The following is a 25,780-nucleotide window of genomic DNA, read 5'->3' on the forward strand; positions in this document are numbered from 1 at the left end:
TCCCTCTTTGCCATGCAAATGAACTGAATCCCCCAAAAACATTTCCACTGCATTTCAGCCCTGCCACAAAAGGACCAGCTGACATCATGTCAGTGATTGTGACATGTAGAAAGTGTAGAAAGGTGTACCACAAGGGTCGATTTTGGGACCTGTTCTCTTCATTGGTCAATCTATTAAAAATGTTAAACTTTTACATACACCTTAGCCAAATACATTTAAAGTCAGTTTTTCAGAAATCCTGACATTTAATCCTAGTAACAATTCCCAGTCTTAGGTCAGTTCGGATCACCACTTTATTTTAAGAATGTGAAATGTCAGAATAATAGTAGAGAGAATGATTTATTTCAGCTTTTATTTATTTCATCACATTCCCAGTGGGTCAGACGTTTACATACACTCAATTAGTACTTGGTAGCCTTGCCTTTAAATTGTCAAACATTTCGGGTAGCCTTCCACGAGCTTCCCACAATAAGTTGGGTGAATTTTGGCCCATTCCACCTGAAAGAGCTGGTTTAACTGAGTCAGGTTTGTAGGCCTCCTTGCTCGCACACACTTTTTCAGGTCTGCCCACACATTTTCTATGGGATTGAGGTCAGGGCTTTGTGATGGCCACTCCAATGCCTTGACTTTGTTGTCCTTAAGCCATTTTGCCACAACTTTGGAAGTATGCTTGGGGTCATTGTCCATTTGGAAGACCCATTTGTGACCAATCTTTCACTTCCTGACTGATGTCTTGAGATGTTGCTTCAATATATCCACATAATTTTCCTCCTCATGATGTTATCTATTTTGTGAAGTGCACCAGTCCCTCCTGCAGCAAAGCACCCCCACAACATGATGCTGTGCTTCACGGTTGGGATGGTGTTCTTCGGCTTGCAAGCGTCCCCCTTTTTCCTCCAAACATAAAAATGGTCATTACTGCCAAACAGTTCTAATTTTGTTTCATCAGACCAGAGGACATTTCTCCAAAAAGTACGATCTTTGTCCCCATGTGCAGTTGCAAACTGTAGTCTGGCTTTTTTATGGCGGTTTTGGAGCAGTGGCTTCTTTCTTGCTGAGCGGGCTTTGAGGGTATGTCGATATAGGACTCATCTTACTGTGGATATAGATACTTTTGTAACTGTTTTCTCCAGCATATTCACGAGGTACTTTGCTGTTGTTCTGGGATTGATTTGCACTTTTCGCACCAAAGTACGTTCATCTCTAGGAGACAGAACGTGTCTCCTTCCTGAGCGGTATGACGGCTCCATGCTCCCATTGTGTTTATACTTGCGTTGTATTGTTTGTACAGATGAACGTGGTACCTTCAGGCGTTTGGAAATTGCTCCCAAGGATGAACCAGACTTGTGGATGTCTACAATTGTTTTTCTGAGGTCCTGGTGGATTTATTTAGATTTTCCCATGATGTCAAGCAAAGAGGCACTGAGTTTGAAGGTAGGCCTTGAAATACGTCCACAGGTACACCTCCAATTGACTCAAATGATGTCAATTAGCCTATCAGAAGCTTCTAAAGCCATGACATAATTTCTGGAATTTTCCAAGCTGTTCAAAGGTACAGTCAACTCAGTGTGTGTGAGCTTCTGACCAACTGGAATTGTGAGACAGTGAAAGTGAAATTATCTGTCTGTAAACAATTGTTGGAAAAATTACTTGTGTCCTAACCAACTTGCCAAAAACCATAGTTTGTTAACAAGAAATTTGTGTAGTGGTTGAAAAACAAGTTTTAATGACTCCAACCTAAGTGTATGTAAACTTCTGAATTCAACTGTATATGCAGATAATAATATTATGCATTGGTGTAAAGTACTTAAAGTAAAAACACTTTAAAGGACTACTGAAGTAGTTTTTTTTGCTATCTGTACTTTACTATTTATATTCTTGGCAACTTTTACTTTTACTTTACTACATTCCTATAGAAGATAATGTACTTTTAAGTCCATACATTTTCCCTGACACTCAAAAGTACATTTTGAATGCTTAGCAGGACAGGACAAGGGTCCAATTCACACACTTATCAAAAGAACATCTCTACTGTCTCTCATCTAGCGGACTCACTAAACACAAATGTTTCATTCGTAAATTAAGTGTTGGAGTGTGCCCCTGGCTAAATGGACATTTATCAAACAAGAAAATGGTGCTGTCTGGGTTGCTTGATATAAGGAATTTGAAGTGATTTATACTTTTACTTTTGATACTTTAGTATATTTTAGCAATTACTGGGTGACTTTCACTTTTACTTGGGTTATTTTCTATTACGGTATCTTTACTTTTACTCAAGTATGAAATGTGGGTACTTTTTCCACCACTGCTATTATGTATGCCATTTCCCCCCGACTGTTGATCTGGCTGTGTCAAAACTACAGTCAGATTTTATAGCAATGCAGGAATCCCTTTTGATTTCAAACGTGTGCTTAATATGGACAAAACGGAATTCATGTTGTTTTCAAACTCACTTTTGAATGTTTGAGATCAATCACATCTTCACTCATTAGATGGTTTTCCAATTGAACATGTTTCCTCATATAAATACGTAGGCATTTGGATTGATATGGAATTGATGTATATATAGCTGAGCTGGTTAAGAAGCTGAGATTTAAACGTGGCATTTTGTATAGAAACAGATCGTGCCTTTCTCTAAGCAGTAGGAAGCAGATTATTGCCTTTTTGTTTCCATGGCACTACTTCATAAACTTCCGGCTTATCTAACTTTGCCATTGAAGTATAGATTCATGAGTTGCCTAACCCGTTAACAGGATTGGTTAACGCTTGAGGTTCCTAGGGTCTCTACTGAGCTAAGTAAATCTGCTTTTAGTTTAAATGGAGCATATTGCTTGAACAAAACTCTAAATCTATTTTATCTTGATGTTCTGGTCCCGTTCGGGTCATTTAATGTATTGATTGGGGACTTATTTGTGGAGGAATGTAACTGTTTTTCTGGTTGATTTGCATTTTAATGTGTATACTGTGTATATATACAGTATCAGGGTTTCTTTATTTTTACTATTTTCTACATTGTAGAATAATAGTGAAGACATCAAAACTTTGAAATAACACATATGGAATCATGCCGTAACCAAAAAAGTGAGGTAGGCCCCTGGAATGCATTTCAATTAACAGGTGTGCCTTGTTCATTTGTGGAATCTCTTTCCTTCATAATGCGTTTGAGCCCATCAGTTGTGTTGTGACAAGGTAGGGGTAGTATACAGAAAATAGCCCTATTTGGTAAAAGACCAAGTCCATATTATGGCAAGAACAGCTCAAATAACCAAGGAGAAGCGAAACTACATCATTACTTTAAGATGTGAAGTTTCTTCAAGTGTATTCGCAAAAACCATCAAGCGCTATGGCGAAACTGGCTCTCATAAGGACCGCCACAGGAAAGGAAGACCCAGAGTTACCTCTGCTGCAGAGGATAAGTTCATTAGAGTTAACTGCACCTCAGATTGCAGCCCAAATAAATGCTTCACAGAGTTCAAGTAACAGACACATCTCAACATCAACTGTTCAGAGGAGACTGTGTGAATCATGCCTTCATGGTCGAATTGCTGCAAAAAAATAACTGCTAAAGGACACCAATAAGAAGAGACTCGCTTAGGCCAAGAAACACAAGCAATGGACATTAGACCGGTGGAAATCTGTCCTTTGGTCTGATGAGTCCGAATTAGAGATTTTTGGTTCCAACCGCCGTGTCTTTGTGAGATGCATAGTAGATGAACGGATGATCTCCGCATGTGTGGTTCCCACCGTGAAGCATGGAGGAGGAGGATAAAAACACACCTCCAGGCTGTGTAAGGGCTATTTGACCAAGGAGAGTGATGGAGTGCTGCATCAGACGACCTGGCCTCCACAACCACCTGACTTCAACCCAATTGAGATGGTTTGGGATGAGTTGGACCGCAGAGTGAAGGAAAAGCAAACAACAAGTGCTCAGCATATGTGGGAACTCCTTAAAGACTGTTGGAAAAGCATTCCTGTCACGATCGTCGTAATGATGAGACCAAGGCGCAGCGTGGTATGTGTACATTCTCTTTTACTGAATGAAACACTTAACAAAAACAACAAAACGTGAAGCTAGTGCAGACAGGCAACTATACATAGACAAGATCACACAACACAAACGAGGTAAATTGGTACCTGTCTCTGATTGGGAACCATATCAGGCCAACATAGACATACAAAACCCTAGACATACAAAAACCCTAGACATACAAAACTAGCATACCCACCCCAGTCACACCCTGACCTAACCAAAATATATAGAATCACAGAGATATCTAAGGTCAGGGCGTGACAGTACCCCCCCCCCTCCCCCCCAAAGGTGCGGACTCCCGGCTGCAGACCTGAACCTATAGGGGAGGGTCCGGGTGGGCATCTACCCTTGGTGGCGGCTCTGGTTCTGGACGCAGCTCTGTAAGTTCCAAACCGTGGGTCGTCTCTGGAGGCCCCGAACCGTGGGTCGTCTCTGGAGGCCCCGGACCGTGGATCGTCGCCGGAAGCTCCGGACCGTGGGTCGTCTCTGGAGGCCCCGTACCATGGATCGTCGCCGGAGGAACCTGACCCTAGATCGTCGCAGGAGGCTCTGGACTGAGAACCCCTGCTGAAGGCTCTGGACCGCCGACCGTCGCTGGAGGCTTCGTCGCTGTAGGCACCGGACCGCCGACCGTCGCTGGAGGCTTCGTCGCTGGAGGCACCGGACCGTGGATCTTCGCCGGAGGCTCTGAACTGGGAACCACCACTGGAGGCTCCGGACTGCAGCTCGTCGCCGGAGGCTCCGGACTGGGGACCGTAGCCGGAGGCTCCGGACTGGGGACCGTAGCCGGAGGCTCCGGACTGGGGACCGTAGCCGGAGGCTCCGGACTGGGGACCGTCGCTGGTGACCTGATGCGTGGGACCGGTACAGGTGGCACCGGGCTGATGACACGCACCTCAGGGCGAGTGCAGAGAGGAGGCACAGGACGTACTGGACTGTGGAGGCGCACTGGAGACCTGATGCGTGGGACCGGTACAGGTGGCACCGGGCTGATGACACGCACCTCAGGGCGAGTGCGGAGAGGAGGCACAGGACGTACTGGACTGTGGATTCGCACTGGAGACCTGATGCGTGGGACCGGTACAGGTGACACCGGGCTGATGACATGCACCTCAGCACGCCCGCTCTGCAGCGCTCTCAATGCCAGCACCTCTCTCCGGAATCTTGCGTCGAACTCCTCACTCGACTCCCTGACTGGCTCCATGTGCCCCTCGTGCTTGCTCCGTTGAGCTATCTCCTCGTATAGTCGCCGTTCCGCTTCCGCTGCCGCTATCTCCTCCTTAGGTCGGCGATACTCCCCGGCCTGCGTCCAGGGTCCTTTTCCATCCAGGATCTCCTCCCAAGTCCACTCCTCCTGTACACGCTGCTTGGTCCATTGTTGGTGGGATCTTCTGTCACGATCGTCGTAATGATGAGACCAAGGCGCAGCGTGGTATGCGTACATTCTCTTTTACTGAATGAAACACTTAACAAAAACAACAAAACCAACGAACGAAACGTGAAGCTATACGACTAGCGCAGACAGTCAACTATACATAGACAAGATCCCACAACACAAACGAGGAAAATGGCTACCTAAATATGCTCTCCAATCAGAGACAACGATAAACATCTGTCTCTGATTGGGAACCATATCAGGCCAACATAGACATACAAAACCCCTAGACATACAACACCCCTAGACATACAAAACCCTAGACATACAAAAACCCTAGACATACAAAACTAGCATATCCACCCTAGTCACACCGTGACAATTCCTCATGAAGCTTGTTGAGAGAATGCCAAGAGTGTGCAAAGCTGTGGCTATTTTCAATGCAAAGGGTGGCTACTTTGGAGAATCAAAAATATATTTTGATTTGTTTAACACTTTCTTGGTTACTACATGATTCCATATGTGTTATTTCATAGTTTTGATGTCTTTACTATTATTCTACAATGTAGAAAATAGTCTAAATAAAGAAAAACCCTGGAATGAGTAGGTGTGTCCAAACTTTTGACCTGTACTGTATATTTTAATATTGTTTTTGTATTTCAAAAGCATTGTAATGTGGTTAACCTTAAAAAATCTAAATGAAAATTCAATCAGAGAGCGCCTTTAGATCATGGGAAAAGGCCGCACCTGACCGTTGCACTTGAATCATTCCCATGGTGAATGGCTAGGCCTGCTACGCTATGAAACCACACACTTTTTGCAGAGACTTTGCCATTACAATTGATATGGTGAAACAATCTGTGGGGGAGGCAGAGACACAGAAGCTCACATTAATACCTTTGTCAGATAACACTGCTAAACGAATCATTTATGCTATTGCTAGCAATCAAGAGGCTGAACGACTCAAAAACTCCCTATCTTATGCTCTCCAAATGGACGTTAGGGCCGAGATGCCCACATGCATTGACTTTTGTTCGCTATGCATGTCGGGGGATGCTATTCACGAGGACATATTGTTCTGTCTCACGGTTCACGAGCATGCAATGTAATAGGGGATGTTCATAGCATGGCTATGTTGACCAAAAACAGATTCCATATGGGATCGAATGGTGGGCTTTTGCACAGATGGGGCTCCATCTATGGCGGGACGGCGCGCAGGCCTCTGCACTCTTGTTATGAATGTGTCTCCCTCTGTCATATGGACACGTTGATACACCAAGAGCAACTGGTGGCAAAAGAGCTGAGCCAGAACTCAGAGATATGATGCAGCAGGTAACTTTGATTGTAAACTATATCAAACCACATCCACTGCGCGCACGCCTGTTTGCAAAACTATGTGGAGATATGGGATCAGAGCATGATCATTTTCTATTTCACACTGAGGCTTGGTGGTTATCGAGGAGGAGTGTTGAAATGATTTTTTGCATTGCGAGAGGAATTGTTGTCATTCACAATGGATGTAAAAAAACAGACTTGGTTGACTCCGTGAAAAGAAAGAAAATAACAGCATCAGTAAGTGTCCCACATGAGTGATGACTGCTCAGGTCCAACACTTGGAAGAGCACTTTGGGACCTACTTCCCAATCTATTTGACTATAATCCTGGCTCAGTTGACCTGCCAGTTGGTAAAATTGAACCGCTGATTGAGCTGTCACGTGACCGAATGCTGCCGACAACGCATTCATGTGACACTATGGGGGAGTTTTGGCTCCTGACTCAAAGGGAATACCCTGCCGTCTCCCTCTGAGCATTCAAAACAACTGGGAACTTGGAATAGCGAACTCAGAAATCTCAGACTACGGAGAGTTCGAGACAACTCGGAACTCTGAAAGAAATGAGCTCCGACTGGGAACAATCATTTTGAACAGTCATCCAACTCAGAATTCAAACTCGGGAATCTAGCTTGGTACATTTTCAGATACTACACATTTCTAATTTTGACAAAGTCTTTATGTCTGTATGATCTTATTATTCGAATCTCAGACCCATTTGCTGGACTAGTTATAGCCTAATGTTAGCTAGCTAACATTGAACCTGGTTGGTTAGCTACCTGCAGATTCATGCAGAGTAGTAACGTCATGAGTTGGGATTATGGTTAATTGTTTACTTAGCTAGCTAGTTACATGTTTTAACAAAAGACTCTCGTCTGAGTGCCACTTCATATAATGTTTACATACCCTACATTACTCATCTCATATGTATATACTGTACTCTATACCTGCCACTGCATCTTTCCTATGCCGTTCTATACCATCACTCATTCATATATTTTTTTTATGTACATATTCTTATTCATTCCTTTACACTTGTGTGTATAAGGTAATTGTTGTGAAATTGTTAGGTTAGATTACTCGTTGGATATTACTGCATTGTCGGAACTAGAAGCACAAGCATTTCGCTACACTCACATTAACATCTGCTCACCATGTGTATGTGACAAATAAAATATGATTTGATTTGATTTGAGTGTGCCAGAGCGCAGAATAACTGATGAATGTACGAACGCTCAACACCAGTTGAATATGGCCGGTGTCAGTAATCATCGGCCAAAAAGCATCATTAAATTGTCAGCAGCACAGTTACAGTCACCAACGCTCTAGATAACATGAAAACAGCCTAACCAGCTCTGCAAGGGTGGAGTAAAATGGTCAGAGTGAGGTGTTCTCTCATTTGTGTCTGTTAGTAGCTTGCAAGCTAGCCAACATTAGCCAGTTAGCTTGGGTGCTTGACTGCCGTTGTAAGGTCAGAACGCTCGTGTCAACCCTACTCCTCGGCCACAACATCCAGTGTGCGCTCTGAATGCACCGAGAGCGAAACACTCTGAATTTACAAACAGACAATCTGACAACGCTTTGAATTTACGAACGCCCTGAGCGCACTCTGAGCGCACTCTTGCACTCCAGATTTGAATATACAAACACACCCTAGATCTACAACTTTCGGACCTAAAGATCAGTGACATCATGATTTGACCTCGTATTTTTCCGTGTTCTCAGTTGTCTTGAAAGTGCTATAAAACTCATGGTAGGGTACCCTTCTTCAGCTCATATCTGCTTGAAGCCGGATACAGTGCTCTTGTCTGCATTAAAACCAAAAATTGATCCAGGTTGGATGTGACAGCAGAGGCGCACTGTTGACCACAACCCCTGACTTTGAAAAGCTCCAATGCGGCATGTATCAAGCACACCCATCTCATTCATGTCGGTGAGACATCATGTCAGACTAATTTAAAATTGACTGCCATAGCCCCCAAATAAAAAAGTAAACATTGGCTGTTAATTTTTTTTTTTCACATGGTTGGGGTCGAGAGAATTTTCAGATATCAAAATGGGGTCATGGGCCAAAAAAGTTAGTCAACCCCTGGCCTAAGCCTTGTACTTTGCAGGGTGAATGTGTTGAGCAATTAACAGTATATTAATTGATAAACAGTCAATTAACAGATAAGTTGTGTTTATGGTTGTTCCATATGATTTTAATTACTTTCTGACTGCACCCCTTTTTATTTTAACGAAATATTCCATACATGTTTTCCCATGGTAGAAGTGGTCAGAAAGGGACATTTTGGACTTGAATGCCAAAATATTCAGGAGATAGAGGTGCTCAAAGTTGACCCATTTTGCATACCCCATCCTACCACGAGACATCCATGTCTTCATCACTGAAAAAGATAAGCGGTTGAGCTTGATATAATTTGAAAGCTTACCAACAGGGTTGTCAAACTATTCTATTATTTTAGTTAAACAACTATGTCATTTTTTAAAGCTTGTTGTAGCTTAGACTCTATTTGACATAATCTGAAGTGTTTGTGCTGTGCCAGTCATGGTTGAGACACAGTGTCCTCTTGAATACGTGGTGGGTGTCATTTCAATCATAGAACATAATTCTATTCTGTTTTATCATTCATGTAACTTTCTGGCCACTGTAACTTTCTGAAATCACATGGAATGATATTTTAATGAATTAACAACATTTGTCAATGAAGCATGTCAAGTTCGCCTTAAAATCCCACTGAGAGAGAGAGAGAAAGAAAGAGAGAGAGAAAGAGAGAGAGAAAGAGAGAGAGAAAGAGAGAGAGAGATGACTGGCGGTGCGGCAGTGAGTGTGCTTTCGCGCCTCTGCCAGGCCGGTTCCTGTGCGCTGCGCTCGAGCGTCAGATTTCCCCGGCGCTAAACTCCATCAGTCGCCGTCCATGGTACCTGGCGCCACATTCTTCAGTGACTACCGTGGAATTCTGAGATTTTATTTCTTAATTTTTTCCTGTGCTGTTTTAAAAAGTGCACTGATTATGTAGGTATTCTGAATATTGAAGTAACATAAAAGGGGGTGAAAATGAAGTCTTTTCTCAATGCCTTAAAAAAGGAAGGTAGGTCTATCACCTTTACGAGTCTGGGTGTAAGTTTTATTTGCTTTTGTCTCATAATTAGATGGGATTCTCTTCCTTCGCTACTGCGCGTTCACTTTCAACTTTCTCATGCGATATTTTTTTTATCCCTGCGTGGCACACTTTCAATAATTTCATCTGCTCCAGTAAGTTATTCTACATTTCGGGCTTTTTTGAATGTGACGAATATAGCTAGGTCTTTGCGTTGTGGATTCATGCATGCAATTGTCGTCCTGATTTAAACTAGCAACACCTATACAATGATGTGGTTTTTACATGTGTCGTTCTTTTTAGGCTAGAGGTTATTTAACATGTAGGATAGATTAGAGGTTATGTCATAGATTTAACGTTGGCACGCATTTGAGTGGTTTCCAAATAAATGTGTTATGATTCAGTCTTCTACAAAATGTATTTATAGTCTCCTTCACCAATCAACTACTGTATGTAGATTATAGCCAGCGAGAGGACACATAGTGTATCTATCGTTCTCCTGGTCCACGGGGGAGAAAACACACCCACCAAAATGAGTGGATGATGCACGTCACCAAAACGGCTCTGCCGGGTGCATTATGGATCCATCTGCCTGTGTGTGAAAACAGTTGGTTCCTTAACCCTTTACTTCCACCTGACATGCTATTTATCAATGAGATATACTCAAACTGTCAAACTGGATCTATGAGTAGTGCATTTTTTGGTTTTCTTTCAAAGCTTGGTATAGTTTCATTGGTTTCACTACATTATGTCAAATCCCTTTTTTTGCAAGACACTGACCAGAGCTGATCACTCATTGGCCTTTGACCTTAGTTCTCTTAGTATTAGAGAGCACAGTAAATGATATAGATCACACTGATTGCTTTCCTCTCTTATATAAGACAGCTCTGGATGTTTGTCATGTTCTTTTCCTTGGATCTCTATTCCTACAGAGGGAATGTGTGCTTATTACATTCCACAATTGAGCGCACAATTAAGGGCTGAGTGTGTGTGTGCATGTGTGCACGCACATGACTGCATACTTGCATGTATGTCTGACTGTCAGTTCTGGGTCAAACTATGGCAAATACTTGCAAGTACTTTATTTAGTTTGCCCAGTACAATAGAACCAATCAAAGGAGTCGAGAAGTTTGAACTCCATGCCGCCTGGCGAGTAGGAGCGTTGGGCCAGTAACCGAAAGGTTGCTGGATTGAATCCCAGAGCTGACAAGGTAAAAAATCTGTCATTCTGCCCCTGAGCAAGGCAGTTAACCCACTGTTCCCCGGCGCTGATAACGTGGATGTCGATTAAGGCAACCCCCCGCACCTGTCTGATTCAGAGAGGTTAAATGAGGAAGACACATTTCAGTTGAATGCATTCAGTTGTACAACTGACTAGGTATCTCCCTGACGAAGGCCATGCAGCCGAAACGCGTCGGCTTTTTAATAAAACCTTGTTTCTATTGAACATGTGTAACGGCAGTCTAGCTCCTCCTCCTCCGACGAGGAGAGGAGAGAAGGATCTGAGGACCAATGTGCAGCGTGGTAATTTTCCATTATTTAATTAACACAAAACACTAAACAAAATGACAAAACAAACTAACCGTCACAGTCCTAGCTGGTGCAGCCAAAACACAAAGACAGGAAACAACCACCCACAATCCCCAACACAAAACAAGCCACCTATATATGATTCTCAATCAGGGACAACGATTGACAGCTGTCTCTGATTGAGAACCATATTAGGCTGAACACAGAAACAGACGAACTAGACACACAACATAGAATTCCCACCCAGCTCACGTCCTGACCAACACTAAACAAGCAAAATACATAAGAACTCTGGTCAGGACGTTACAACATGCCATTCTAATAAAGGCATTTTAATTAATTATATGTAGAGTGCCTTGGTCCTCCTTTCTTTTTGATGACTAGTATCTCCCTTTTCTTTTCTTTCCTTACTTCTTTCCCAGTGCACCTCAGTTGTGCTAGGCATTGGCCTTTTAGTTGTTCCAAAGGTCACAATCAAAACATTTGGTGAGGATACCTTCAGCCACCATGGTTCTGGCCTTTGGAACAGCCTGCCGAAGGATCTGATGGCCTCAGAAACTATATATATTTTTTAAAGATCTTAAGACACATTTGTAGCCTTGCTTATTGAGGTGCTTTTAGTCATAATATCTGTTTTATCTAATTTATCCCATTTTATATATCCTATTTATTTGTATTTATTGTAATGCATTAGTCTCTCATATCCACTGTTATTTTATTATTGTTTTTACTATTTGAATATCTCTTTTAGAAAATGTAGTGTTTTATTTGTGTCACGCCTGCTCCCGCTCCCCCTCCCTGGTGCTCAAAGGCACCAGGCTCCCCAGCAGTACACACTCCTGCCACCATCAGTAAGCACACCTGCCTTCCCCCGTCACGCGCATCAGCGTATTATTGGATTCACTTGGACTCAATCACCTGTTTATTACCTCCCCAATATTTGTCAGTTCCCCATCTCTGTTCCCTGCTGCTGCGTTAATTGTCGTTTGTCGTTGTATACCTGTGTGCTGATGCTGTTCCTCTCTTGTTACCTGTCTGTTCCGTATTAAATGTTGACTCCCTGTACCTGCTTCTCATCTCCGGCGCAAGTCCTTACAGAATGCAGAAGCCATCATACGAAGCATGCTGACGTTCCAGTTGGTGGTGACGTCGGGTCCGGGGCCAACACCGATGGAACCGGGGGTGCCTAAGCCAGCTCGTCGGGCTGTCACTCCCTAGCTGGCTCGAGAGGTTTCTTGCCCCGGTTGGCTCGAAAGTTGCCCATCCCACGTCAGGCCTCAGCCGGATCGTCAGGTTTTTACGCCCAGCCGGCTCATCAAGTTGCTACGCCTCCGCCGGATCATAGGGCTCCCACGCCTCAGCGGGATCGTCAGGCTCCCACGCCTCAGCCCCCGCAGCCCCCGCCTCAGCCCCCGCCTCAGCCCCCGGTTCGCCAGGCTCCCACGCCCCTGCCAGTTCGTCGGGATTCTACACCCAGCCAGTTTGTCCAGTGCCCGTGCCTCGGTCAGCCCGTCAGGCTCGCCCAGGTGGGATGCCGGGTGGCGCCCCTAGAGAGGGGGGCGTTCTATCACGCCTGCTCCCGCTCTCGCGCCAGGCTCTCCAGCATTACACACTCCTGCCACCATCAGTACGCACACCTGCCTTTCCCCGTCACGCGCATCAGCGTATTATTGGACTCACCTGGACTCAATCACCTGTTTATTACCTCCCCTATATTTGGCAGTTCCCCATCTCTGTTCCTCCGCTGCTGCATCAATTGTCATTTGTCGTTGTATACCTGTGTGCTGATGCTGTTCCTCTCTTGTTACCTGTCTGTTCCGTATTAAATGTTGACTCCCCTTACCTGCTTTTCATCTTCCGGGCGTCGGTCATTACAACTTGTCTTGATTTAGGTGTATTCATAGCCTTTGTGTGTAACGTAATCACGTCAGTGACGCCAAGCATGTTCAGCATCCTCCCACACATGAGGATACTGTCTTCATGCCCCACACAAAAGCTGTGCACTCTTATGGTTTACTGTAAGTGTTTGGAATGTGGTTCGTTAATGTTGGGGGGGTGGTAAGATAGCAATGTGGTCCAGGTTGTGGTCAAAGATTGGGGTTGTGGTCAGGGTATATAGTCTTGTGATGAAGTGTTACATCAAGTGTGGTTGTGGTCAGGGTATGTGTTAGTGATTAAACAGGATGTGGTTTGTAAAGCAGTGTGGGCCAGGCTGTGGTGGTGATTTTGATAATGGTTATTGTTAGGTAGCGTGAAGGTGTATTAAGATGGCTCCAGTCTCTGCTAAAGCCAAAAGCCTGGCTGGCACATTCTCTCTCTCTCTCTCTCTCTCTCTCTCTCTCTCTCTCTCTCTCTCTCTCTCTCTCTCTCTCTCTCTTCTCTCTTCTCTCTTCTCTCTTCTCTCTTCTCTCTTCTCCTCTCTCTCTCTCTCTCTCTCTCTCTCTCAGGTGTGCGTATCAAACCCCGCAGTGTGTGTGAAATGCATGTGGTTCTAGTCCAGTGCACTCAATCAAAGGCTGCGTCATATCTCATATATATACACACACACACACACACCCACACCAACCTGTAATGGGCAGAAGAGCTGCCAGCACCTTAGCATGTTAGCTCATTAGCCATTAGTGTCTCTCTTCATCTCTACGCCCTGGTGAAGGAGAGAGAAAGTGATGTGATGGCGAAACGGTCTAGGGCTTTGTCACTGACACAGACAATGGTGTATTGAAACCCTCTTAGATGAGGCTAGGGCTAAGTGAGGGCTTGTAGCACTATAGGCTAGGCTAACCTGTGGCTAGCTGTACTGTAGCTACTAGCATTTAATCCCTGTGAGACACTTAGCCACCGTGATCAAAATCCTAGCATCCAATTTACTACTGCAAGTCTAAGATTGACAACAAATGCTAATGCTAGCTCTATTGTTGATCACCTTCTCACATTGAAAGCGTTGTTGGGTCTTTGGTGCGACTGCAGGCGCCTTCCTGCTACTTCCTCCACTGCTTTAATTACGAATGGAGACGAAAGTGCCGCAGTTGCACGCTTGTCAGTGTGATATTATACTCTAATGCTGAAACTCCACTGGGAAATAAGCATGGCCCTCCATTATGGTTCAATCACACCACTGCTGGTGGGGCAGAGGAGCTCAGCTGTACTCAGTGCAATAATAATAATCATCATACTGAGATCATAATGACTTGGATGTTTATGAGAGGGCCAGACAGGACTATCGAATAATGCAGAGCAGACATCCCCCAGGCAAGTGTGTGTGTGTGTGTGTACGTGCATGTAAGTGTGTGTGTGTTTCAACTGTTTTACAGTAAGGGATAGATGGATGCCTTTGGGGGAAAAAATTGATCTTGACTGATTCCCATCAAGAAAATCAATCAGACACATCGCCGTACAAGTAGTGATTGATATTCTGTGTTCGTGTGTCTGCGTGCGTGCGTGTTAGTAAGCAAGTATGTGCGTAAGTACGAACATGCTTGCATGTGTGCGTGTGTGAATGTGAGTAAAATCGCAGGGCAATAAATGAATTATTCAAGGTTATCTCTTGGAGTGCTCTCCATTTCATTCTCTACCTACCTATCAGGAAAGGTAGGAGTGCTACTCTGTTCCTCACGTGTCTCTCCACCACAAAGTCTAGCTCTCTGAGACATGATCATGAACAGTGAGTGAAATGGCTCATAAGACACAGACACCTCTACTTGCAAGGGTCAGGTAGAACTGGTTTATCAGATAATCAATGAATGTCCCTATCTCTTGCTCTTTCTTTCTCTCTCTCATACCCAGTGCCTTTCCACGAGGTCCCGGAATACTCCAAGCGGCGTCGGGCCCTTCCCCCTACCAGCAGCAGCGGTGGCTCCCTGGCGGCCCCCCGGGTCCTGCTGCGCTCCAACAGTGACAACAACTTCAAAGTGAGCCAAGGGCCCCCCCAGGACTGGTCCCAGCCCCAGGGACACCCCCAGCACCACGGACCCCAACACGGAGGGGTCGGACCCCCCACCTCCACCTCCCACCATATCCTCTCTCCACAGCTGCTCGGGCAGATACAGGGGAACCCCAATGGCACTGTGAGCACCATGGGCCAGGGGTCCCGCAGTACCAGCGTGGGGGTGGTCCCCCGGAGTCGGTCCCCGTCCCTCAACCGGCTGGGAGAGGAGGCCCGCAGGCTGCACCCGCAGACACATGTACAGACACAGCAGACGCAGCACAGACAGCCCAGGTCAGTAGGAGGAGAAGCAGCAGAACCAGACAGAAACACAGACATGTAGGCACACACACATGGCTGTATGTTTGCACTGCGGATTAGACGCTGAAGGCTTTATATTGCTGGTGACTTAACCTTGGATCTGCACAGTCCTCCTTGACAGATTAATACAGACAAATGGCACTGTCTTTCGTCCACACATTCTGACACTGTCCATCACATTCCTTCTGTCTGGGAACAAGGGAGAGAGAGCGAGGAGGGAAAGAAGGAGATAACAATTAAGAGCTTGACAAAGAGAAACAATGGGTGAGAGGGGGAATATTTAATTAATTATTTTATTAGGCTAGTCAGTTACGCACAAATTCTTATTTACAATGACGGCCTACCGCAGACAAACCCAGACAAATTGTTCGCCGGAATATTGGGCTCCCAATCACGGCCAGTTGTGATTGGAATCGAACCATCCTGGAATCGAAACAGGGTCTGTCGTGACGCCTCTAGCACTGAGATACAGTGCCTTAGACCGCTGCGCCACTCGGGAGCCCAAGATAGGGAGGAGAGAAGACATTCTGAGTGATGGAAAACAATTGGAAAGTGAAAAGGGAATGGGGGATAAGGGGATAAGTGTGTCTTTTGCCCTGACACGATGACAGCCAACCAAGGATGGGTTGGACATTGGAGTTTCACTTTATCTCCATCCTCCCCTCCAAATCCTTCCCAATCTCATGTCCATCTTGCCTCTTGTCCTCTCCACTTCTTCATCTCCTTCAATCCCTTCTCCTTCCATCCATCAGCCTTTCTCTCTTTATTAATTCCCTCTTACCACTCATTCCATCATACTCTCCTCTCCGCTCTCAGTCCATCCTCTACCTCCATTTTCCCCCTTAAGGCGTCGACGTGTTTCTGTTCAGCTGACGCCTAGCCGAAGATCAAAAAACAAGATAAAAAAGCGTCATTAGTACTGTTTGTCAATTCTGAGATGCCGTAGCAAGTATACAGTTCCGAACTCTACCAAACTGTTTCAGGTGGGAAGCATGCGGACGCCTTTCTTCTGTCCTCTGCCCGCTCCCTCCATCTCATTTTTTTCAGCAACTTCCTCCCTCGCTTCTCTTCTCCCTCTCCTCTCTCCTTTTGTCAACCCTTCTCTATCTTTCCGTCCATCCATCCTCTCACCTCTATTTTTTCCCCCTTTTCCCTCTCTCCTCTGACTTTTTTTTGGCTCTAGAAAGAAGACTCGAGGCGTAACTGAATCAGAAACTACGGCGACGGATCCTCGTCCCGTAGCCCGAGTTGTGCCTAATTCACATACTCTCCAGAGAGTCGAGACAAATCAAATCAGATTCCCTCTCTCCTGCAAGAATATTCTTACCCAAGACTTTCCAATACAGAAATACAATGTGGACTATAAGATAAAATAAGATCAGTGTTTGACTCTGGAAGTCTTGCTTAGTACGGTGTGTGTTTTAACCTTACCTGAAACCTTAAGACGCATATTAGCTGCCAAATCTAATGCCTTGGGCTTTAGCTTGGAAGGCAAACGTAGTTTTCAGCCACCGAAATGACCCAGATTCGTTTCTACAATCAATTGGGGCAAAAAAGAAGCAGCCAACTCTGTTGAACATAACCAACGATGATTTAATCAGGTTAGGTTGTATTTTCAGTGGACGATCCCTTTATACTGAAAAATCAGCCTGAGCACCGTCTGAGGGAGGATGTGTCGAGGCAAGTCTCTCTTTCTCTCTCTCTGTCTCCGAGGGCATCATTGATTAACAGAGTGAACTTACACAGGAGGTTTTAGTCAACACGGAGTATTGTTGAATTAACATATTTTCAATGCCGCTCCACTAATTGCCACGACACAGCAGGGAATGTGGCCAATCGTCTGGAAGAAACACTCCTTTGTTTTTTTCTCCTCTTTTCCCCGTCCTTCCCCATTGTTGTCACGGATCAAGGGAGATCAATGGAATTGGTCAAAGCAATAGGATGGACTCTTCTTGGCTCACATTTCCCAAAAAGGGTCGAGCTATGTAGCGTTTAGAACTGATGTCATTTGGAAGTCTTTTGTATTTGATCGGTACATTCTGTCTTTCTATTTTTGGTTGGGAAAGTCATGCCCCCTATTTTATTTTATACAACCCTGGCTTTCCGCTAAGTATGTGTGTGTGTGTGTGTGTGTGTGTGTGTGTGTGTACTTCTTTTCCTACCTTATCAGCACACCAATTTCCTAACAATTCACCTCTATGTCCTGACAAGGTAGGGCAACAATAACTTTTTTTGAAAAGTCAGGACTTTTTTCATGTCCTGAATTTGTTCAAATGCTATTTTAAGCTTAAGGGTTAGGTTTAGGGTTTTGGGGTTAGGGTTAAAGTTCAGGTTATGTAAAGGGTTAGGGAAAGTATGATTTTTAATGGTCAAACATGTTTACTCCCCAAAAAGTCCTGAAATTTCATGATAATTCAAATGTGTGTGTGTGTGTGTGTGTGTGTGTGTGTGTGTGTGTGTGTGTGTGTGTGTGTGTGTGTGTGTGTGTGTGTGTGTGTGTGTGTGTGTGTGTGTGTGTAGATCTGGAATGGGGCTAGATCTCCATAGACTCAGGGTTGAGGAGGGGAGTGGTGTTCAGGATAAGGTGACCCACTTACCTTCTCTCTCTCTCACTTCCTCTCTCTCTCTCTCTCTCTCTCTCTCTCTCTCTCTCTCTCTCTCTCTCTCTCTCTCTCTCTCTCTCTCTCTCTCTCTCTCTCACTGTCTTTCTCTCTCTCTCTCTCTCTCTCACTGTCTTTCTCTCTCTCTCTCTCTCTCTCACTGTCTTTCTCTCTCTCTCTCTCTCTCTCACTGTCTTTCTCCCTGTATGGCTGTGCTTGAATACTTACCATGTTGCTGTTGCTGGGGCTTACCACCAAGTGGAGCTCCAATACAATACTACAGCAGATCAACCCAGACACCGATGAATACACAACATTAGGTCCATCTCAGTAGTGTAGTAAACTTGTGGTTTCATCTGTAGTTGGACTCAAGCAAATGTACACGTGTGCTTGTTCTTCTCCTTTGGTTATGCTGGCAGGGTTTTGGCTTGTACACTCGCAAAAAAATTATAAGAAGAAAGATCTGAGACTTTCTGTAGGAAACGTGTCAATTGCATCTCAGAAAGGTAAGAAAGGTAAGGACAGACTCTTTCTCTCTTCCCTGTGTTGGGGATGTCTGTCTGTTTGTGTTGTGGGTGAACCCAGTGTCCTCTTTTCCCTACCCAGAGGACACTGCAGGGATCAGCGATACGTTATGTGGGCCAGCTTCCATCCTGCCCCATTTACAAGCTCCATAAATCAGACACTTCCGTTACCCCTCGCTCCCCTCTTGGTTCTATTAAGGACAGCGGTGTAACTTAAGAGTTTACTATATATACTGTGTATCCTGTAATACTCTGCCAAATGTGGCACGTGCTAACATGCACTCCTCCTCTGTCTCTCCTATCTCCTCTTCTCTCTCACCCTCTCTTCCATATCCTCTCCTCTCTTCCCTCCTTCCCACCTCTCTCTCCCATCCTCAGCCCCAGTGGTAATATGGAGGTGGTGGTCCAGCGGAGGAAGCTGTACAGTGCTGTGCCAGGGAGGCACTTTGTGGTGGTCCACGCCTACCACCCACAGGCCGAGGGAGAGATCACCCTCTACAAGAACGACAGGGTTAAAGGTGAGACATTAGGGAGTGTTAAGGAGAGAACATACAGATATAGTTGTATTATGCTTAACACTGCTCTACCACTGGAAACATTTGTGACACAGATGGAAATTAGCATATATAGCGTATATTAGTGTATATAGCTAAATCTGGTGCAACATTTGTTGAGCATGTCGTCCCTGCGAAATAAACCAATAGAGAGCAATAATAATGTCATCTTTTTGTAAGCACTAACTCCACCATGGCTTGTTGGCCAAAGTTTATGGGGGGTTTGGAGGGTTTTCTGGATAATCGCCGTAAATAAGTTCTGTGGTAAACACAGGCTTAGGAGATCTTATTCGTTTTGTTCTATGAGATCCTCTTCATCAGCTGAAGTATTTATGTATTTAAAACAAGCACATAAACCACACAAAGGCTTCATAATTCTTAAAGGTAATGTTAACTGGCTCATACAACAAAACGTATAAGATCTCCTAAACCTGTGTTAACCTCATACCTTATTTTCGCCGATTATCCCAAAACTCCATTCTTTCCCCATTCATAGGAATGGCTGAACGAACCAGAGGTAATTCATTTCTGTTTTTTAGGACTACAAGCTGGCGAGCTCTATGAACACAGGTACCATGCGATCCGCAAGTGACATTTACTACAGTACATGTGCTGTGTCTAATGATTCACTCTCTCTCTCTCACCCTCGCTCCAGTTCTGAGCATCGGAGAGGGGGGGTTCTGGGAAGGCAGTGCCCGGGGCCAGGTGGGCTGGTTTCCTGCGGAGTGCGTGGAGGAGATTCCTGCCAAGCCCAGCGAGGAGAGGATGCGTAAGTCATTAAGCATGCTGACCCAGATATTTTGGAATAGGAGAGTGGTTGGGGATCTCTGAGGAGGAGGGGGGAAGATTTCTGCTCCATGGATCCCACTGGTGGCATCCTAGGGCACTGAGACTCACTTTTCCACTCAGGAGATAGGCTCAACACAGGGACTGTTTAGTGTGTACAGATCCAAAATAATTGGATTGGTGGGATGTGGAAGAATATGGAGGAAAGTCCCCTAAGCCCAATTCACACACTAGATGGAGCCGTCAGCATTTGACAGCCTACCAAAGGTGTGTAGGGGCTAGGGGGTCTTTCCAGACTGACAAGAGAGAAAGAGAGGTAGAGAGAGAGAGAGAGACGGAGGAGGGAGGGAGTTGGATGGAGGTTAAGGCCTGATCCCCCACATTCCTTCTCTCCCCTCTCTTCCCCCTCCTCTCCTCAAGCCACACTGTCAGATGTCAGATATTATGGGGCTTTAACGGCGGTGTGTATTCATGGATGCCAAGGGAAGCCAGGCTTCCCCAAAATAAAAATAAACATAATTTATCTCTCTGTGTTTCATAATTGTCCTTCCCTTTGCAAGAGGCTGAATGTATCTCACTGGAGAAAGCATCCGAGCGAGGGAAACAGCGCCCCTCTTTCTCTGTATGTGTAGCCCATCTGTCTGATGCTGTCCGGTCAAAAAGACTATGACATTGTTGCCGCCCGTAGCATTGAATGCAAGGGAAGCCAGCGAGCATTTGGCCTCCCTTTATATATATTTTTAAAATATAACAATAGCCAATCAGCGTTGAGTTAAACTGAGTGAGCTCAACTGGGAATGGTCCTGGTGCACCAAAACAAAGTGTCAAGGGAAGCCAGTTTGGATGTGGCTTCACACCAACCACATCACATCAAAAGCAATACATAATTTATTTAAAAAAAAAAATGAATTGTTGTATCTCGTTGGGTTTTTGTCCTCCGGTGGCTAGCTAGCTAGCTATAATCATCCCTCTCTTAAATTAACCATGGAGGGAGATAGGAATTTGGACTTGAGGTTTTACTTAATTCTCCATACTGTGATTATAACGGCGATTCTGATCCAACAATAAATGCATACATTGTGGCGCTGGCCTGAGAGGAGAGAAGTTCAATGTAGCTAGCTAGATGTAATAGGCTAGCGTTAACTTGCTGGCCTAGCGCATCAAAATCAAATCAAATTGTATTTGTCACATGCGCCGAATACTTACTTACAAGCGCTTAACCAACAATGCAGTTTTAAGACAAAAATACCTCAAAAAGTAAATAAATAAAAGTAACAAATAATTAAAGAGCAGCAGTAAAATATAAAATAACAATAGCGAGGCTATATACAGGGGGTACCGGTACAGAGTCAATGTGTGGGGGCACCGCATTGCCCATGAAAGGAAGTTAGGATAGCAAGCGAGCATTTTAGCCAGGAAGCCTAGGACAACAAAAAATGTAAGTGTGTGCTGTATGACAGAAAGGAAGATGTCCTTGGCATTTCTCTACAAGTAGGGTGAGTCAACATGTTTTTTTTACTTGCACGCACGCACGGACACACACACACACACAAATCAGTACCATGGACAGCCACGTCATATTTAGCTTACGTTGATTGGACGAAATTGTTTTTGGTATCTTTTAGTTGTCACTTTGTTAGACTAAGCGTAGGTGATTTGATGATGAAGTTGAAATGGTGCTGGAATAGTGGAGGCAGCTCCTGTTTTCTTTGTGACTTGCGGTAACTCTGTGGTTCTAAATCAATGGTTGTTTAGTGGTCTGAACATTTTGGAAACATTAACTTGCTGGACCATGCTGTAGGTCATGTACCTGTTTTCTACATGTAATATGCTATGTTGCTCTCCGGTTTTGTGAAGAAACAAAGGTGCGATTGAATTTATTCTGCCACTGTCTTCTTATTGTCTCGGCCTTAGGCCTATATACCACGGTAGCAAGGCATGTGAACCAGTGGAGGCTGCTGCAGGGAGGACGGCTCATTATAATGGCTGGAATGGAGTCAATGGAACGGGATCAACCTCATGGAAACCACATGTTTGATGTGTTTAATACCATTCGATTGACTCCATTCCAGCCATTATTATGAGCCGTCCTCCCCACAGCAGCCTCCACTGGTGTAAACTAACAATTTATAGAGCAAATAGTGCAACTAACACGACAAACAGGTTGTAATATGGCTTTTTTTCCCTGGCTTGGCTTCCCCAGTGATTTTACCCACGCACCGCTACTGGGCTTTGAGCTAATATGTTACTGTGTGCGTGTTCACTGCTGTGTCATCATAGGCCCTTGGATATCTTTGTACAGTATGATCTGCCTCGTGACCTTTAAAGCAAGGTGTCTTCTGGGTATTATACACTGGCACAAGTGTGACATCACTCTTGTATGTTACGGTTGTCACCCTATTGCTGATAACCATAATCATTTCTGGAAGCTTGGGTTCCTTACCATTCCCATGCTTTTGGTCAATAACCACATTAGCCATCAATCTCTGTGATAGATCAGTTATTGTGTTGCTAACCATAGTTCGGTAAACATAACAGAAATCCTTGCTCTGTTTTGTGCTGCCCATAGAACCGGAATGGTCTTAGCAAGAGCTAACCTGCAATTCACTACTGTTAGCCATAGCAAAGGATCACTAACAGTACAATTCCAATTTTCAGGGGCTCCCGAGGGGTGCAGGGGTCTAAGGCACTGCATCTCAGTGCAAGAGGCGTTGCCACAGTCCCTGGTTCAAATCCAGGCTGTATCACATCCGGCTGTGTTTGGGAGTCCCATAGTGCGGCGCGCAATTGGCCCAGCGTTGTCCGGGGTAGGCCGTCAATGTAAATAAGAATTTGTTCTTAACTGACTTGCCTAGTTAAAAAAAGGTTAAAATAAAAAATAATTCAGACTCAGTGTTGGCTAAATGTACTAGGTGAAGTGATGTCAAGGCAGGCAGTGACATGTGTTAGCCCCTCTCTCTGTCTCTGGTACATGTGCTCCATGTGAACGGGCCCCGTCTCTCTCTTCTCTCTGGTAGGCTAGGCTAAGCGCTGCGCTGCTAAATCAGGTGCGTTCTGATGTCCTCTGGGCTGCAGGGGAATTAACGCTCCACCCCCTTCTCTCTCTCTTTCAACTGGCCCATTTATTCTCTCTATGCCCACTCTCCCTCACTTTCTGTCATCTTACTCTCTCTCTCGCTCGCTCACTGTCGATGTCATTATTCCTCTGTTTTCTTTTATTTATTCTGTCTCTCTCTCTCAATTAAATTCTATTAAATTATGCTTTGTTGGCATAATTGCATAATACAAAATGCATTATGTCTTACCCCTCCTAGCTCCTTCTCTCTGTCTTTCTCCATTAAAATAACATAAAATCGATCAGAAATCCAGTGTAGACATTGTTAATGTTGTAAATTACTATTGTAGCTGGAAATGGCAGATTTTTTATGGAATATCTACATAGGCGTACAGAGGCCCATTATCAGCAACCATCACTCCTGTGTTCCAATGGCACGTTGTGTTAGCTAATCCATGTTTATCATTTAAAAGGCTAATTTATCATTCGAAAACCCTTTTACAATGATGCTAGCACAGCTGATAACTGTTTTACTGATTAAAAAAGCAAAACATCAGTCTCAACGTCAACAGTGAAGAGGCGACTCCGGGATGCTGGCCTTCTAGGCAGAGTTCCTCTGTCCAGAGTCTGTGTTCTTTTGCACATCTTAATGAACGGAGCAAGGTACAAAGTGATCCTTAATGAAAACCTGCTCCAGAGCACTCAGGACCTCAAACGAAGGTTCACCTTCCAACAGAACAACGACCCTAAGCACACAGCCAAGAAAACGCAGGAGTGGCTTCTGAATTTCCTTGAGTGGCCCAGCCAGAGCTCGGACTTGAACCCGATCAAACATCTCTGGAAAAATAGCTGTGCAGCAACGCTCCCCATCCAACCTGACAGAGCTTGACAGGATCTGCAGAGAAGAATGGAATAAACTCCACAAATACAGGTGTCCCAAGCTTGTAGGGTCATACCCAAGAAGACTCGAGGCTGTAATCGCTGCCGAAGGTGTTTCAACAAAGTATTGAGTAAAGTACCTGAATACTTATGTAAATGTGATATTTCAGATTTTTTTTATTTGTAATAAATTTGGAGACATTTCTAAAAACCAATTTTTGCTTTGTCGTTATGGGGTATTGTGTGTAGATTTAATCAATTTTAGAATAAGGCTGTAACGTAACATAATTTGGAAAAATTCAAGGGGTCTGAATACTTTCCGAAGGCACTGTATATTGTACCAGTCAAAAGTTTGGACACACCTACTCATTCAAGGGTTTTTCTATATTTTTACTATTTTCTACATTGTAAAATAATAGTGAAGACATCAAAACTATGAAATAACAAATATGGAATCATGTAGTAACCAAAAAAGTGTTTAAAAAAATTGAAATATATTTTATATTTGAGATTCTTCAAAGTATCCACCCTTTGCCTTGATGACAGCTGTGCACACTCTTGGCATTCTCATAACCAGATTCATGAGGTAGACATTTGGAATGCACAATTAACAGAAGTGCCTTGTTAAAACTTTCCTTCTTAATGTGTTTGAGCCAATCAGTTGTGTTGTGACAAGGTAAGGGTGGTATACAGAAGATATCCCTATTTGGTAAAAGACTATGTCCATATTATGGCAAAAGCAGCTCAAATAAGCAAAGAGAAACGACAGTCCATCCTTACTTTAAGACATGAAGGTCAGCCAAGGTCAGCCAAGTGCTAGGATGAAACTGGCTCTTATGAGGACCGCCACAGGAAAGGAAGACCCAGAGTTACCTCTGCTGCAGAGAATAAGTTCAATAGAGTTACCTGCACATCAGAAATTGCAGCCAAAATATATTTAGAATTGTTTAACACTTTTTTGGTTACTACATGATTCTAAATATGTGATATTATTCTACACTGTAGAGTAGGTGTGTCCAAACTTTTGACTGTTACTGTATATATATATTGGCAGATGGGGCGCAACATGCCCCCTTTTTCCTGTCTGGCTGTTCTCACCCCCTCCCTGCGACACCCCTTTCGAACCAGCCCTGGAGCTCTTGGCAGAGAGAACTCATTTCACACATTGCCAGATCAGAAGTACCTTAGGGCTGCCCCAAAGAATGCCTGTCAGAAAAGGGGAACAAAGTATGGAAGTAGCTAGCTAGCACAAACCCTCGCAGGGGCAGTCTCATCAAGACCGGGCCTTGCACGTGTTCATTGCGAATGCATGGATAGCAGGACTTAAGTGTGAAGATTGAGTCTGATTGTCTACCTTACTTACATGTACTTAGTACTCTAATTTATTTTTAAAGGGGACAGTTTTTATATTGGCAAATCAGTAACTGCCCAGCTTAAAATTCTAGGGAGAACCTTTTTGTAATGTTACCCTTAATGTTCCCTAAAGTTTTCCATTAGTTAGAGGAAAATTCAATCTATGTTAGCAAAAACCTTCTAAGAATCTTTTTAGCATGTTTTGGTGTTAAAGTTAGGAGAACATTCCCTTTATGTCAAGCATAAATTATCTAGAATGTGGTTACAAGGTTCTCAGAATATACAACAATGTTCTAGAGATGTTTTATGGGATGTTGCAAGGATATTCATGTGTTCAGTTTTCTGTGTGTTAGGAGAATATCTCATCAACGTCCCACCAAACCTACACAGAACATGGTTGCCATGTTCTCACAACATAA

The 25,780-nt window shown here is 44.2% G+C and overlaps 1 protein-coding gene across 1 annotated transcript in view; it reads left to right on the forward strand.

Annotated features, from left to right (window-relative positions):
* The window catches only part of LOC120025092 (SH3 and multiple ankyrin repeat domains protein 2-like), a 167,776-nt gene that overhangs the window by 51,020 nt on the left and 90,976 nt on the right, over positions 1 to 25,780 (forward strand). The window contains exons 10-12 of the mRNA XM_038969526.1: positions 15,151 to 15,583; positions 19,113 to 19,252; positions 19,944 to 20,057. Coding sequence (XP_038825454.1) covers positions 15,151 to 15,583; positions 19,113 to 19,252; positions 19,944 to 20,057 — 687 coding nt within the window. The remainder of the gene's footprint in view (positions 1 to 15,150; positions 15,584 to 19,112; positions 19,253 to 19,943; positions 20,058 to 25,780) is intronic.

The sequence above is a fragment of the Salvelinus namaycush genome, chromosome 30 (assembly GCF_016432855.1).
Source record: "Salvelinus namaycush isolate Seneca chromosome 30, SaNama_1.0, whole genome shotgun sequence".
Lineage (NCBI taxonomy): Eukaryota > Metazoa > Chordata > Actinopteri > Salmoniformes > Salmonidae > Salvelinus > Salvelinus namaycush.